Source organism: Mustela lutreola, chromosome 17, assembly GCF_030435805.1.
Source record: "Mustela lutreola isolate mMusLut2 chromosome 17, mMusLut2.pri, whole genome shotgun sequence".
NCBI lineage: Eukaryota > Metazoa > Chordata > Mammalia > Carnivora > Mustelidae > Mustela > Mustela lutreola.
Genome location: NC_081306.1, coordinates 8,953,132 through 8,969,720, shown reverse-complemented (window position 1 = coordinate 8,969,720; position 16,589 = coordinate 8,953,132). Strand labels below are relative to the sequence as shown.

Sequence of the window (16,589 nt, the reverse complement as noted above, 5' to 3'; positions counted from 1 at the left end):
TTTTTTCCATCAACAAGGCCGTGTGCATCTCAGGGTGAGGGGTGGTGGACATCAGTGCCTGGGTCTCTGGGGCCAAGCTTAGAGACTGCACCACCATCCTCGGGTAATGATGTGATGTTTGACTCTGCCAGTAAAGTCTGTTCATTGCCTCTCCACGGAAATCGTCAAGAAACACCAGGCCATGATGGGCTAGAACAGGGGTCTGCAAAGTACACCCCATAGACCAACCATATGTAATGTAGCTCACCATCTGTTATTGTGAATAAAGTTTTATTGGAACCAGCCATGCCCATTTGTTCACATAAGTCCCTCTGGCTGCTTTTGACCTGCAATAGCTACATTGAGTAGTTGTGATGGCTCTGGGGCCCTTTGATGAATTACTGCCCCTCCCCCGCCCCAAATATTCATAGCTGATTTTAATAGACAGCTTTCCAAGGAAAGACACTGTACTGCTCTAAGCACGTCACATGAACCATCCCATTTAACCCTCACCGTGAACAAGATACTGCTTTACTCTCCATTTTATGGAAGAGGAAGATGAGGGTAAGAAGTGGCTTCCCCAAGACTGCAGAGTAAGATGGGCAAACTCAAGACTGAGACGGGGCCTAACCTACCCCCAGTAATCTCCCGTTCCTGAGACATCCAGCTCTCCTTTATTGTAATTGTAATTTCAAATTATGAAAGAAGGTCGTTGCCTTTTAGAAATATCCAACTTTTGGAGTACGTGGCTGGCTCAGTTGGGTGAACGTGTGACTCTTGATCTTGGCGTTGTGAGTTCGAGCCCCACGGTGGGTGTAGAGAATACCTAGAAATAAAATCTTGAAAAAATATATCCAAGTTTTATTAAACTTATTTAATAATGAATAAATAAACTTATTTAATATTTAATAATGTGTTTCCTGTTTGGTTTTGCAGCTTCAGTCAATAATTAAGAAGGTGATTGCCCACTTCCATGATTTCTCTGTTCTTTTCTCAGTGGTAAGTAGTGTTCCTTAATTACCTTTGGAAATTTGTGTCTGAGTGAGAGGTTCACTCAGTGTCTCAGTCATGTTTTCATGATGCCCCAGGCCAAAAGAAATACTTAACAGTTCCCTTTAGGAAGCAGTTGGTATAAACAACTTCAGTATTTATGGCATAACAGTTTAGTGAGTGCTTGAAAAATGAGTACCCAGACTGTGAGAGAAAAAGATTATCTTTATTTCTTTCGTGCCTCGCTGATGGAATGTGTGCCTCTCTTGAACACCCTACAGCTTCTCAAACCTCGGAGTCAGACTGGACATCTTCTTCCTCATTTCCTCTTCCACACTGATTTTCATATGACACTTGCTTTCTATCACACATGCAGCCTCGTTGACACCCTGAAATAGGTCGAACTCATCATTGTCTCAGTCTCTGACAGTTGACATTTTTTATGCGTCCCTCATATTTTAAAATATCGCATGATGCCCCTTCACATCAGCTGCGTTGCCTTGGGCAAGTACAAATCTCTTCCCTGCCGCCCCTGTGTCTTCTGGTTTCCATTTATGAACACTCACAGAACTGTGTTTGTTTCTTGTTTATGTTAAAAGTAGGACCTCTGATTTTTTTTGAGCTTTGCCATACTCCAAGCACCTGCTGAGATCTTTGCATGCATTGCCTCGTACCGTTTTCACAACACCGCTAGGACGTAGGAGCAGTTATGATTCCCACTTTACAGATGGGAAGACTGGTGCTGGAGAAGTGTGGAGTAACTTGAGTCAGGTGGCACAGTTAGTAAGTGTAGAGTCAGAATGTGGGGGCCACTCTGAACAACTGGCTCTTCTTTCTCTGGTCAATACAATTGTAAAAAAGTCAGAAGCCCACCTTGTGTGTTGTTATCTGGAGAAGCACATCGTCATCTGAAGCTTGCTCAGATCGTTCCCCTAGTGTTCACTGGCCCCAGCCCTGACCCCTGGCACGTGTGAGTGGTTTTAACCCTCCTAGCTTTCACAAACCCGCTTTCACGTGGGTCCTCATCTGACCCACCTCAGAGAGATGAACAGCTCTTTCTCTGCTCTGAGCTTCAAAGGAAAAGGGACCCACAAATCCCTTCCAGCAACTTGTGTCAGTGGCATGGAGAGTGCTTTTATTTGTTTGTTTGTTTTTAGGAAAAATTTCTGCCGTTTCTGGACATGTTCCAAAAAGAGAGTGTGCGGGTGGAGGTTTGCAAGTGCATCATGGAAGTTTTTATCAAGTAAGTATAACACGGCGTCACCAGAAGTTTGGATTGCCAGTGCCCCTGTGATGCGTGTGGGTAGGAGTCCCTCCGTATCCTTGGAGGCCTAATGATCTGTATGCATTTAACCTCTGAAATAACATGGAGAGGAAAACCACATTAAAAGGAGCAATCGTGATAAAAGTTTGTAATCAGTGCCTAAGCAGACGGAGTCATAAGGAGTAGCCAGAGCCCTGCTGTCACCTACATTGTATTCCAGTGTGTTTTTGGAAGGAGCCGTCTGTTAATGAACTAACTACTTAGGGAGTAACATTCTAAAAGATAAAAATTAAGTCATACTTGTCAAGGTCGCAGAGCGAGAAAGCTTTCCATCTTCCGTGCTTAGATTTGTGATCGGTTTTTAAATTTCACTGCTTTCCTTTTGACTACATCTGTGTTTCCCCAAACAGCCTACTGTTGGCGGTACAGGAAATAATTCTAGGTGGCATGGGGAAGAGAGATTTTGATTTTGATTTTGATTTTAAAATTTGTATATTTAAGTATATTTGACAATATATAATACAACTAGTTTAATTGGTGTTTTCATGTATTTTTTCTAAGACAGAGTTGAACTTAAAAAGTTAAAGTTGCGGGCGCCTGGGTGGCTCAGTGGGTTGAGCCGCTGCCTTTGGCTCAGGTCATGATCTCAGGGTCCTGGGATCGAGTCCCACGTCGGGCTCTCTGCTCAGCAGGGAGTCTGCTTCCTCCTCTCTCTCTCTCTGCCTGCCTCTCTGCCTACTTGTGATCTCTGTCTGTCAAATAAACAAATGAAATCTTTAAAAAAAAAAAAAAAAAAAAAAAAAAGTTAAAGTTGCTTAAAATATTAAATATATAGATAGGGTAAAATAAGGTGTGTTAAGATGGAACTTCAGTAAACCCCAGTTGGGAAAATTGAATTAGACGTTGTTTGAATAATATATGTTTTTTTGTTTTTAATTTTTTTTAAGTTTTTTTTTTTAAAGATTTTATTTATTTATTTGACAGAGAGAAATCACAAGTAGACGGAGAGGCAGGCAGAGAGAGAGAGAGAGAGAGAGAGGGAAGCAAGCTCCCTGCTGAGCAGAGAGCCCGATGCGGGACTCGATCCCAGGACCCTGAGATCATGACCTGAGCTGAAGGCAGTGGCTTAACCCACTGAGCCACCCAGGCGCCCTGAATAATATATGTTTTAAGCTTTCCTTGGGTTGTCTTCCTAAAAGATTAATTCCATATGCTTAGAACAAATATACCTCCTTTACTTAGGTAACGATTTGTTATAAGACCTTGTCCTTCTGTATTATTTGAAAAGCCAAATTACGGTTTTGTCTGGCATTTAACACAGTTATAGACAGGTTGTAGACAGCTTTAGGAAGAAACGTAGTTAAAAAAAAAAAAATCAGGCTTGCCTATTGTCTGGCTTAAGAAATGCAGCAGCTTTCCTGTGATTTTGTAGGACTTACGGTAATTTTAGGAGAAGTTATAATATGTGCAGAAAAGCAAGCTTGTTATTGTTATTGGAAGAAGAATTAAAACCAACCATTGCCAATGCCAACTGGGTAAGATGCTTTATCTCAAATATACGCAACAAAGGAAAAACTCAGCTCGTGCCTTCATTGCTGTGAGTGGACATAACTTTTACTGTCATCTTTAAATGTCTTGTAGGCATCAGCAAGAACCCACAAAGGACCCTGTCATTCTGAACGCCCTTTTGCACGTGTGCAAGACCATGCATGACTCTGTGAAGTAAGCCGCGCCCAAGGCTGAGACACCACAGGGATTGGGTCTTAATACCACATAATAGTACATTGGGGAATTACTGCATTAAGCTGCCACTATGGGTAATATCATTTTATGGGGTCTATTAAAACTCTTGCTAATGAGGGCATTCCAGTTCAGGAGAAGAGAGAGGCTGAGATGAACCTTCCTGAGAAAATGAAATGGCAGGTTTGTTGTTGTTCTTGAAGAGTGATTTGAGAGAGAGCAAGAGAGCAAGAGCTAGTTGGGGGAGGGGCAGAGGGAGAGAATCCATGCAGACTCCCTGCTGAGCAAGGACCCTGAGGTGGGGCTCAGAGATCATGGCCTCAGCCTAAACCAAGAGACAGTCAACCGAGTGCGCCACTGAAGTGCCCCAAGATGGCAGATGTTTTTACAAAGGGGTTTCTGTTGACAGGAAAAGGCTGGTTTCATCCAAGTGAACTCAAACTCCACATCTCCTGGAGATTTAAGAGTACCAGATAGGATAATAATGAGTTCACTCATCCGGTAACATAGCTGTACATTTTTTCTCATTATTAGCCAGTTATTTGAAGTTCAGATGAAATGGCTTCTGTCCCTTACATGAAGGGCTGGAGGTTTTCAGTAGACTTGAGACTCAGTCCTACAAGTTGCCCTTACCTCTTGGGTCAGAGGCCAAACTGTCACTCCTTTTCTTTCTAGTTTTTTTTTTTCCCTTACGTGCTTCCACGTGATTGTGTTTGAAGCAGTCCTGCGTATTTGTAGCTGAAATTTTAGTCCCCAAAGAATTTTTAAGTACAGCAGCTTGAGTCACTGGAAAATGTTATAAGAATGGAGAAAGCGGTTTTGGAACTTAACAGTCAGCAAGATGAATTTTACTTTTTTTTTTTCTTCTGAACTTTGGAATCCTTATCTTCATGATCTTGCCTTGTCAACCTCTTGAATAGTTTTCAAAATCAAAATATCAAGACTTTTCATAACACATGGAACCAATAGGCTTTTTAGTTGGACAGAAATAGAAATAAAGGCACAAAACACAACAGAAAAGCACCTGTCTTACCAGGATACCGGGTTTTTAGCTTCAGCAAAATAGAAGCTTTATTTCTATCTTGCTAAAGGTGTGAGATCAGAAGGTTGGGGTAGGGTCACTGTACTATAGAGTGCTATCCAGGCTCTTTCTGTCTTTTTTTTTTTTTTTTTAAGATTTTTATTTATTTATTTTATTTATTTGACAGAGATCACAAGTAGGCAGAGAGGCAGGCAGAGAGAGCGAGAGAGGAGGAAGCAGGCTCCTTGCTAAGCAGAGAGCCCCATGCGGGGCTCGATCCCAGGACCCTGAGATCATGACCCGAGCCAAAGGCAGAGGCTTTAACCCACTGAGCCACCCAGGCGCCCCAGGCTCCTTCCGTCTTGTTGCTTGGCCATCCCCAGGGGCTGAAGCTGGCTTACCACGACCATGTCCATGTACAGCCTGCGGGCATTGGAGGACAGCAGTTTTCTTTCTGCGAGAAACTTGGATGGCTCACCCTCACTTGTGCTCACATCCCCTTGGCTAGAACCGTCCTCTGGTTATACCCAGCTGCAGAGGGGGCTGGGCAGTGGAGTCTCAAAGAACGAAAGGGACATTGCTTTGTTAGCGGACAGAGTGCAGTTTTTGCCAATACTTACTCTCCCCCAGGACAAACCAACACACAAAAGACTTGGCTCCTGTTTTCTCTAGGCGCTTAAGTTTTTTTAAAAAATAAATTTGGGGAACTGTTACTAGGCCTTTACGTGTGTAGTTGAAGCTTAAGGACATGACACTGTCTTATGTATATTTGTATTAATACTGCCGTTAGATAGAGGCAATTGCAATCTGTAATTTACTTGAATATGCTTCCCCAGAATGAGCTGGATTTGATGGTTGGAGAGGGAAGTGGATAGTTACGTGATAAAGCAAATACAGTAAAATGGTAATGGTGGGATCCTGGTGGTAGATACATGGATGTTTCTTGTGGAATTCTTTCGACTTAACTGCTTATTTGAAATTTTTTATTCCAAAATGTGGAACACAGCTTCTCCAGAATGCAAAATTTGCAGTTGGACCTTGCTGTCCAAATTCCAAGGGAAAGTTTCCTTCTCCTTTGCTATTAATAAATATGCTCTGAAAACATCATCTTTGAGAGAGATGAGAAACACATTTAAGTTAAGTTCATTTAGATGATATATTTTCATCAGAAGAAACACACACACGCAGCCTGTTGGGGGCTAGAAAATCTAGAAAATGCAAAATGTCCTTACCTGTTAAATCATTTACTTCTTATATATTCCTTAGAAACTTTCGTTTGTTACCTCAGTGTTAATTATGTACCATTATTGATTTTAGTGCACTCACTCTGGAGGATGAGAAAAGAATGCTGGCATATTTGATTAATGGATTTATAAAAATGGTAAGTATTGGGGAAGAAGGTTCAGGGCACTTGGAAATGTGATGTAATTGTTTGTCCTTAACTCCGGTGAAAGCAGTTAACATTATGTTCCCTGGTGCTTTTCATTTTTATTATGATAAGATGAAATTAGAAAACATCTTACATTAGCCAGCACTCCCCTGGGGGCAGAGAGAGCCAAGACCAAACTGACCTAAGGAATAAAAAAATAAAAGGGGGAGGGAGAGATTTGGATGGGGGACGCCAAGTCCAGGAATGGAGCTCTCTGAAGGAGCAGCTGGCTCCTGCCCTCTGTAGGTCTGTGGCTCCAGGTTCCGCTCCCATAGTGTCCTCCCTGGCAGGCTCACTCCCATGTAGAGCCCTGGGTCCCCAAGCCTGCCAGCGCTGCCACCCCGCAGAAAGGGCTCCAGGGGAAGTCCTGGGATTGAGTCTCTAGACTAACTAGATTAAAGGTAACTGGCTCATCCCTGCACGAGTTGGCGCAGTGAGGGGGAAGGAACACACTGGCCAGGCCTGGGAGACCTTCGCACGCCTGTGCAACTGCAGATTCCCATGGATCCTGGCAGTCGGGGTTAAGGACTCCCAAGGGCACCCGATGTGATGGCGGAAGGATGCTGGGGGGAGGGGCAAAATTGTGCGCAACAACTCACCACAAGACTTTGCAGCTTTCAGTTACTGTGTTTTATTAATTCCTTTTTTAAAAGATTTTATTTATTTATTTGACAGAGATCACAGGTAGGCAGAGAGGCAGGCAGAGAGAAAGGAAGGGAAGCAGGCTCCCCGCTGAGTAGAGAGCCTGACGTGGGGCTTGATCCTAGGACCCTGGGATCATGACCTGAGCCGAAGGCAGAGGCTTTAACCCACTGAGCCACCCAGGCGCCCCTGATTTATTGATTCTTAACAATCCTAGGGGTTGACTGGAGCCAGGTTGCTCCGTGTACCAGGATCGGGGCCACGGAGGATCCGGGATAGCCTCGTTCCCATGTTTAGGCTCTTGGTGCTGGCTTTTGGGGCCTCATTTCTCACTGGCGTGGCCTCTTTCTGCCATTCTGCCACCATCTAACCTTCTCAGCCAAGCTGTTTTGTATGGTGCAGGCATGGACAGAAGCTGTGGGGCCTTTTAAGACCAAAGTCCTGCGATCACTCAGTGACTGCCGTCCAATCGTGCTGCATTCTGTTGGTCAAAGCAGTCACCAGGGCTGTTCCCTTGGAGAGACGGGAAAGTAGACTCCACCACAAGGACACTGCAAAAGGCCTGGCAGAGTGGAAGGGATTCTTACAGCCTTCTTTGGGAACAACCCCTCCCCCAGTCGCCCCCCAGCGGCCCCTCCTAGCCAGAACCACCATTGTTTTCCTTCTTTGTGCACAAAGCTTAAGTAGCAACCTCTGCTGGCGCCTTATTTTAATATAAATGTCAAGAGGAAAGCTGACCGAGAGATAAATAACTAGATCACTTTGAAAAGGACCCTGAAAATGTGACTTGTTCAACAGGAGGGGTCAGCCTCATCCTTCCTGACTCTGTAGGTAAAATAATCCATTTTCATGCAGAATCAGAATTAACCTTTCAACTGCTGTGTTGGGAAATGCACCTTTTACCTTGGGACTCTCCTTGTCCTTCATTTATAGGATGATCAGGTGGTATTTTATCCCTTTATGGGTTTGTCTGAGAGCCACCCAGTTAGAATGGAAAAGAATATGCAGAAATAGGATGGGAAACCTGATAGCTTTAATGGAAATAGCAATGTTAAACCTCCTCTGGGCAAAAATGATTGCTGTAACAGTCAAGGATGTCCTCCTAACCAGCTGTTCATAAATTTGAAGAAATAAATTTTTATTGATGGAGAAATTTCCACTTCTGGCTCCCCCGGCCACCCGTAAGTTGCCGGGTTTGGACTCCCCATCAGGAAGCAAAAAGGTGTGGCTCTTATTAGGGAAATCCCTCTGACCAATGGCTCCCAATAACCAAATTTATGTTCTGTGAAAAGGCCACAGCTGACAAATAAAAGTCCATTATTTTCTTTCCAGGCGTTTCCTTCTAACCTGGGAAATCCGATTTACATTCTGAGATACTGTTCTGTACTACCCTTTGGTCTTTTTATGTTCTACTCCAGTGCTCATGTCACAAAGAAGAGGTAGTAATAGTAATAGTAATATTCCAGTTACATGCTGGGCAGAGTCATGTAAAGTCTAACAGGTGTTAACCTATTTACTTCCTGCTATGACAGATGAGGGTTTATTTTTCTTACCCCCTTCTGCTCCTTATTTGCCTATTCCCCTCCTGCCAAAGAGCCATCTGGAGTGTGCTGCAGAGGCAAGTGTAAATTCGTGTGTGTGTGTGCGCACGCGCGCGCACGCACGCGCCCTTGCATACCCTGGACATTTCCACCCATTCATATTTTTGGTGACTTGACATCACAGACTTTCCCTACTGTCGAAGCTCAGGGAAACTCTTCTCAATGGTGTGTGCTCCGAGGTGCCTAGGGTAACATTCTCAGCACCTTTTCCCTTGCTTCTAGGTTTCCTTTGGCCGTGATTTTGAACAACAGCTCAGTTTTTACGTTGAGGCTCGGTCAATGTTTTGCAACCTGGAACCTGTTCTTGTGCAGTTGATTCATGTAAGGATTTTCATTTATTCATTTGTTTTCTCAATAAGTATTAACTATCTGCCAAGCATGGAGTTTAATCTGGGAGTCTTGTGGCCCCGTAACACTTCTATTCTTCAGGGCATAAAAGCCGGTTTCTCAAAGATTAATCAAATCTGCAATTTTTGCTTAAGTCTTTGCATGGGTTTTTTTTTTTTTAACCTCTTTTTCTCTGAAATGAGCATATTCTCAGTCCCATATGTCAGCAGCAAAGTGGGTTGCACTCATGAGTTACGGAAATATTAATGTATGGCTCTAAGAGCTTAACCGGAGTCCCAGGCTAGCTGGTTCTTGGTAGCTCTGTGTGGTGTCCCCACAGCAAAGAAAGAAATAGCAGTTCTGTTGATTAAGAAGTTAGACCCGAAGAACTTAAGTGTTCACGCCCTAACAACTGGGTAGCTCTTAGAAATAACAATATATGTGAATTAAAAGAAAAAGAATATATCTTTATTCTTAAATAATCCCAGTGACTATAACTTGTTGGGCACTGTACCACTTCTCAAACCTTGCCCTCGGATTGGCAACCCTACCCTCGTTCTCCATGTTGATTTTTCTTTCCCCTCATTGATTACAAGTACTGTGCAAAAACCAGAGCAGCTTGTTGAGAACCCACTTTCTCCCAAGCTAGGACATCGCCGTGAGGAACAGGGCACAGTCTGGTGTTGAATCCATGAGCTTCCTAAGGCCGGTGCTTTCCACAGTGCTCGACAATGGAACATAGCTCTGTTTCCCTAAAAAATTGTGGGTGCCCCTGCGAGTTTGCTCCAGCCCTCAAGGATGCCGTGGTACACAGTTTGGGAACCGTGGGTCTGAACTTTTCACGTTTGTGGAAAGATTCCCCAAGGCTTTAATCGCTTCGTGTAAATTCAAGGAGAGCAGCCTTGTTTTATATTTGTTTGCTGCTTAGCAGGTTATGTGGTGTTCCTGAATTTAAGGCCTCCGTACATCGGGGCTGGGGGAGCTCACTGTGTCCACCTCGTAGGGTTGTGGTGGTGAAGGAAGCTGAGAAATGCACGGCTCTTAGAACACACCCGTAGGCCTCACGTGAGCGTGATGTGGACGCTCCTGTTTCTGTCCTTAGAGTTCATGGCTGCATTGAATCGCTGAATTGCGTGCTGCCTCTCGGATTTGGAGGTTTCTCTTAGGATCGCTAAGATCTCAAGCTTAGTGTGTGGGATTTCTGGAAATGAAGTGAACCCTGGCTATTCATTAAACCAGAAAATGGTCATTTACAATGCCAGTTGATAGGCATGACTGAGTGAGGGCCTTTTGTTCTTACCCTGTTGGAGATGTTTGCTCAAGGCTGAGACTGAGGCAGGGGGATGACCCCTCTGGCATGTCGGGGTTCAGAGCTAACCCGTCTGGGCCCCACGTAGCTGGTTCTTGTTGACTTGTATGCAGTTAACATCCAGATCTCTAGGAAGATGGTAATCTGAGTCAGCATCATCTCATAAGTCTTCCTTTTTTTTTTTTTTTTTTTTAATTAATAAATCCAGAGTGTAAACCGGTTGGCAATGGAAACGAGGAAAGTAATGAAAGGAAATCATTCCAGAAAGACGGCTGCCTTTGTCCGGGTAGGTTCTAGAGATAAGACTCCCTAACTTTGAACCTCCAGTTGTTTCATTTGCAAGTTTCTAAGTTGCTCTTCCCAGAAAAAGACAAGTGTGTCCTAAGGGGTGGTTAAGTATCGATTTTCCAGATTAATTTTTCCTTCTCCAGTATGTATGGATGAACCACTTTTCTTGGGATTTTTTAAGATAAATGACCAGAGAAGTCTCCATTTGGACACATGTTAAGGGCAGAGGTGGGGTGGGCCGTGTTGAGAGGTGGATTGCATTTTTTGCCAGCTGAATTACCTCTGGCTCGTGCCTATATCTGGAAAGTCTTTTTATCAAAGCAATCCATATCTGTGTTTTTTTTTTTTTTTAATGGAATTGGATCAAAAAGAGGACAGTGGAAAATAAGCATACTGTCCCTGCCCTGACTTTATACCTCTTTTCTCAAGAGCCAACCACCTCAAAACCTTTTCGAGCAATTTCTTCTAATTACTGCCTCTAATTACTGCTGTATCTTTAAGTAATTGGTTTAAAAGCCTGCTGCTTAGTCACTAATAGGTGTCAACCTATTTACTTTCTGCTATGACAGATGAGGGTTTATTTTCCTTATCCCCTTATGCTTCTTATTTGCCTGGCCCCCCTCCTCCCAGAGAGGCATCTGGAGTGTGCTGCAGAGGCGAGAAGAGAAAATTGGGGCTCAGAAGGAGATTTCGTTATTGTCTGTGTTTTTTATTTTATTTATTTTATTTATTTATTTATTTTTTAAGATGTTATTTATTTATTTGACGGACAGAGATCATAAGGAGGCAGAGAGGCAGGCAGAGAGAGAGGAGGAAGCAGGCTCCCTGTCAAGCAGAGAGCCCGATGCGCGGCTCCATACCAGGACCCTGGGATCATGACCCGAGCCGAAGGCAAAGGCTTTAACCCATCAAGCCACCCAGGCGCCCCTATTTTATTATTATTTTTTTAAGATTTTATTTATTTATTTGACAGACAGAGATCACAAGTAGGCAGAGAGGCAGGCAGAGAGAGAGAGGGAAGCAGGCTCCCCGTAGAGCAGAGAGCCCAACACGGGGCTTGATCCCAGGACCCTGAGATCATGACCTGAGCCGAAGGCAGAGGCTTAACCCACGGAGCCACCCAGGCGCCCCTTGTCAGTGTTTTTTAATTGAAAATATGTGATGGATGAAAGCAGGAGGACCAGGCTGCAGTGGGGGTGTTGCTCACGTCACCTGCCATGTTTCTTCCGTCCTTCTAGGCCTGTGTTGCCTACTGCTTCATCACCATTCCCTCGCTGGTGGGCATCTTCACGCGCCTCAATCTCTACCTGCATTCCGGTCAGGTTGCCCTGGCCAACCAGTGCCTCTCCCAAGGTAAGCCCGTTGTTCTCTCCTCTTGAGTGTTCCCTGGCTGTTTAGGAAAGCCTACTCGGGGGGTGGGGTGGTGTGTGTGTGTGTGTGTGTGTGTGTTCGTGTGTTTTTGTTCGTTTCCTGGCTGTTTAGGAAAGCTGACTCAGGTAGGTGTGTGTAGCGTGAGATTCCTCCAAGAAGAAAGGAAAGAAAGAACTAATGGAGAAACGAATTCTAAATCTGTATCTGTAGCAGGAAGCGCGCTGGCTGTGCCCACATTTATAGCGTCAGACAGATGACAGTGTGAAGCTACCTTCCCGCAAGGCCCTTCTGAAACCTGTCTCACACAGGCCTGGCAGGCAGCGCGACACCCCAGGAGAGGTGTGCCTAGAGAGTTTTACAAGTTAGGACTGCTTCACCCCAGGACATGGCTGTTTATTTTTCGTTGCTGTTTGTTTGTTTGAAACCCCAGAGACCTACAACTGGAAGCTAATAAGTACAGAAAGGGTACTCTGTCCAGCTTGCTGTTAGTGATAAAAATTCTGCCCCAGCCTTTGCTGTGTGATGTTGATTTTCTTCTGGCTTGTTACCAATGAGGAGTTCTGTTTTTATTATTAAAGGATATAGTGTTTATTAAAAAAAAAAAAATTCTGCCCCAGACCCATATCTGTACAAGGTTCAGGAGCCAGACGGTTTACTTGGGCGGCAGTCCCCGAGAGTGTCAGTCAGGTGCTAGGGGGCTGAGACGGAGAAGGGAAGGAAGCCAATGAAAGGTGCGCTGCTGGCCAGGTAACCGCTGTGGGCAGCTGAGGTTCATTGCCACCAGGGACTGCTGGGAGGGGGTGTCGGACGGCCTTGGCGCTGCCCCACGGATGTACGTTCTTGATCTGTTCCGTCTGTCGTTGCATGAGGGCTGTTTCTAGATCATCACCTCCCTGGCTCCCTCGCCTGCTCCACACTCGAGCTGAGAGAAAGCCCTCAGGCAGGTGTTTGCTACAGGATGTGCTTGTCACCTCCTGGGACGTTGTGCATCAAGGACCCGCGCACAGAGCCGTACCGCGGCGTGCCAGAGATCCAGATGCCTCCGCTGGAGCGTGTGTGTGTGTCAAGAGCCCTTCTGCACATACTGTCTAATTCCGTCCTCCCAACAGCCGTGGGGGCTGCGGTCCTGTGGTCGGTGCCCCCTTTCCCAGGGGCAGAGCCGAGGCAGGGAGGGGCTCAGGAGCGGGCGGTCCACGCCTGCTCTGACTCCCGGCCGCGCGGCTTGCTGCTGTGGTAGAGCATCTGTGGGGCCAGCATTGAGGAAGCTTGAGGGACGGCCTGGGAGGTTTGTGTGGCCACGTATGAGGGGGGCCGGTGTTTTCAGTGATGGTCGGCCCTCCGCTCCCATCTCCTCCGTGAGCTCCCAGCTGACAACACCAGGGTTGGCCGTCCCCCACTTGCTGCCGTTGCTCTGGGCGGATTCTCCAGGTTGGTTGGAGAGCCGACCTTCCACGGCAGCTCTAGAATGTTTTATCTTCATTCACCTGGGGTGGCTCTGGGCCCCGCGGCCTTCACCCGTGATTGCTACCCCTGCTCCTTTTGAGGGGTTAAGCTTTGCTTTTGACTCCTGGGAACTCCAGCGGCTTCCTGCCACATCTGGAATGACACCAAACTCCTTCCCTGGGAGTCCTCAGACCATCCGGGGCCTGCCTGCCCCTTGTCCTCATCTGGCACCTCCTTAAGCCACAGTGGCTTGCTTCTGTTCTCTGAACATGTGAAGCAGCATTCTAACTCAAGAGTCTTTGTATCTGCCATTCCCTCTTTCTAAAATAATCTTCCCCCAGATACTTGGGTTTGGTTTGGTTTGGTGTTTGTTTGTTTGTTTGTTTGTTTAATTCTCGCGCAGGTGATGAGAAGCCTCCCCTGGTTAGGGTGGCTTTTGCTGCCCACTCTTGCTAAAAGCTCGGCTCTGGCTGGATGCCCTTCCCAGTCTGTCCTGCTCGGCACCGTCCTCCTCGTGATTGCCATGGTGCTTTGGGTCCGTGTGTTTTCTTACCTTGGGCATTGCTTATCTACTCTGCCTGCCTGCCCTTGGTGTGTGTCGGTGAATGTGGAACTTTCTCCCGGTGCCTGCTTTGGTAAGCATGATGGGTTAGCAAGAAACAAGGTGAGACAAAAATGAACAGCCACCCCTAAACCCCCGATGCTATGCAAAAGGAAGACTAGATCAGATGATTAGCTTAGATTGATGTAAGAAACTTAAAATCTTACTATAAACTGGTTCCCTTTTTAAAAGTTCTGGAATGGTAGCCTTCACGGGGGAACTCTGGAGCTCTGCATAACTTGAACCATTCGGAACGGCTTATGAGCTGCTGCTATCAGAGCTATAGACTGTGAACAGAGGCTCTAGAAGCCTTGATCTTTCTTTTCCCAGCTTAGAAACTCAGGACCCTGTTCTAAAATACTGTAGATCCCAGGCAAGCTTATTATGATTGGACCCTAGATGGGGTTAAATTTTTTTTTTAATATTTAAATTAAATATTAATATTTTTTTAAATTTCTTAAGCTAAATAAAGGCTCCCCCATCATCAAAGATCTGCTGCTCCAAGAATATTTGACAAGAGCCCTGGGTGGCTTTTGCCCTGTGGTGCTGCCTCGTGATGGCCTCAGTCCACACCGGGAGATAAGCAGTGTCCGAACGGGCCAGTACACTCTGTGCGGGGAGTTAGTGCCCTCGGTGTCCGTGCCCGGGACTCCCCGTCTGCCTCGCCCCACACTTCAGGCCCCTGCAGGAGGGGCGGGAATGTGGCGTTCACTTCCTGTTTAATAATTTATCTGCTGACTCTTAGTCCACTCTCTAAATGCTATGGCACTGAACCTTAGAAGCCTATTAGTGTTGTTCTGAAAGCCACACGTAGCACTTGCTAGCCAAAATAAATTATACATTCAATTACCGAGCGGGGGAAGGCTGCATAGAAATTAAATGAAGCTTGTGGAAATGGGCCACTTTTGTTCTCTGCCCCCCCATACACCCCTGGTTATAAAACAGTCCTCTCCTGGTGCCTGGGTGGCTTAGTCAGTTAAGCATCTGGCTTCGGCTCAGGTCATGATCCCAGCGTCCTGGGATCAAGCCCCTGCATCGGGCTCTCTTGCTCAGCGGCGAGTCTGCTTCTCCCTCTCCCTCTGCTGCTCCCCATCATGTTCTTTCTCTCACTCTATAAGATAAAATCTTAAAAAATAGTAATAAACCAGTCCTCCCCCCCCAAATCATTTTCTGGTCTCCCCAATTCAGCCTCAGTTGTATCTTCTGTGTCGGACAGTGGCTTTGCGGGGACTGGGTCCAGCCTCATGTTAAACTCCCGCTGAACTCTCAGCCAGCCCCGTGTAGGATGCTGACGAAGGCTTTTATAAGGGAGGCCCAGTTCTGGTCCTTTGGTCATACCGGTGTAGCCCGTGGAGTGGATTGCCGGTGGGCCAGGGTTGTTCAAAGCCAGCCAGTGCCCCCAGTAGTAGGGAGAAACAGAAGACTCGTGCTTCTTGCCTGGAGACGCCCGTGGACCTTTTCTTTCAACCGGGTCTCTGGATAAGTTCTTGCTCTTGTTTGCGAGTGGTTCTTTCTAGAAGATTATTACCAGGTCAGAGCAAGAACAGATTCTTTGGCCCTTTATTTTTGGCTTTGTTCCTTTATCTTTCTGATTTCTAATCTGAGAAAGGAGGGTGTTTTATAGCGGAGGTGTTGTTGGAGCTGGTCTTCAAAGGGGAGCGCATGTTAATTGGGAGGAGCAGGGAGGGAAGCAGGACCCACTGGCATTCCAAGTGGGGGAAAGAGCTTGAGCAAAGGCACGGGAGGTGTGAAAGCCCGTGGTGTTTGGCCAACAGCAGGATGTTGGGATGCGTCCCTCACTGATGGTGACTTTCAGGTCCCCTAATCCTGACTCTGCCGCTTACACACTCAGACAAGTTGGCCCTTGCGTGCCTCAGTTTCCTCATCTGTCAAGTGGAGATCTCAGCTGTGGCAACTGTCTGTCGCAGATTGCACGGGAGAACGTACTTCGAGAACTTGGCTCACCTGGCACCCAGTAGCTGCTCAGTAAATACCGACCTCATCTAATTGTCTCTCAGAAGACAGAAGTACGCTGTGGTGCTCTGCATACTATGATAGCTCTGTGGTTTCGGGGTTCCGAGAGCAAACTTCTCATCTGCAAAACCTTGAGAAATGACAGGAAAGCTGATTGTTCTTTTAAAGATGAACCCTACTGACTTACCCTGGAAAGCAAACAAACAAACGAGAACTGGGCTTCCTCCAAAGACAGAATGAGAGAGAACACAATTCAAGCAGAGTAGTTTTAGTCTTTTCATTAATAATAGTGCTTTCCAGAATTCTCTCTCCCCTCCCTTTGAATTTTCCTTTCTTTTATTTGTTTTTTTGCAATTTCATCCTTCAGAGCTTAGCTCACAAGCCCCCTTTTAAAGGATACCATCCTTGGCCTCTCAACCCCCAAACAAACTGAGTTAAGTTGGATTATTTTATAAGATGTGTTACCCTGGGTCACCTGGGTGGCTCAGTGGTTTTGGCCTCTGCCTTCAGCTCGGGTCATGATCTCAGGGTCCTGGGATCAAGCCCCGCATCAGGCTCTCTGCTCGGTGGGGAGCCTGCTTTCCCCTTTCTCTCTGCCTACTTGTGATCC

The 16,589-nt window shown here is 46.0% G+C and overlaps 1 protein-coding gene across 2 annotated transcripts in view; it reads left to right on the top strand.

Moving 5' to 3' along the window:
* The window catches only part of VPS35L (VPS35 endosomal protein sorting factor like), a 118,308-nt gene that overhangs the window by 69,419 nt on the left and 32,300 nt on the right, over positions 1 to 16,589 (top strand). For both annotated transcript variants that reach the window (XM_059154298.1, XM_059154299.1), the window contains exons 20-26: positions 916 to 978; positions 2,127 to 2,212; positions 3,875 to 3,955; positions 6,312 to 6,375; positions 8,889 to 8,987; positions 10,511 to 10,588; positions 11,829 to 11,943. In XM_059154298.1, coding sequence (XP_059010281.1) covers positions 916 to 978; positions 2,127 to 2,212; positions 3,875 to 3,955; positions 6,312 to 6,375; positions 8,889 to 8,987; positions 10,511 to 10,588; positions 11,829 to 11,943 — 586 coding nt within the window. The remainder of the gene's footprint in view (positions 1 to 915; positions 979 to 2,126; positions 2,213 to 3,874; positions 3,956 to 6,311; positions 6,376 to 8,888; positions 8,988 to 10,510; positions 10,589 to 11,828; positions 11,944 to 16,589) is intronic.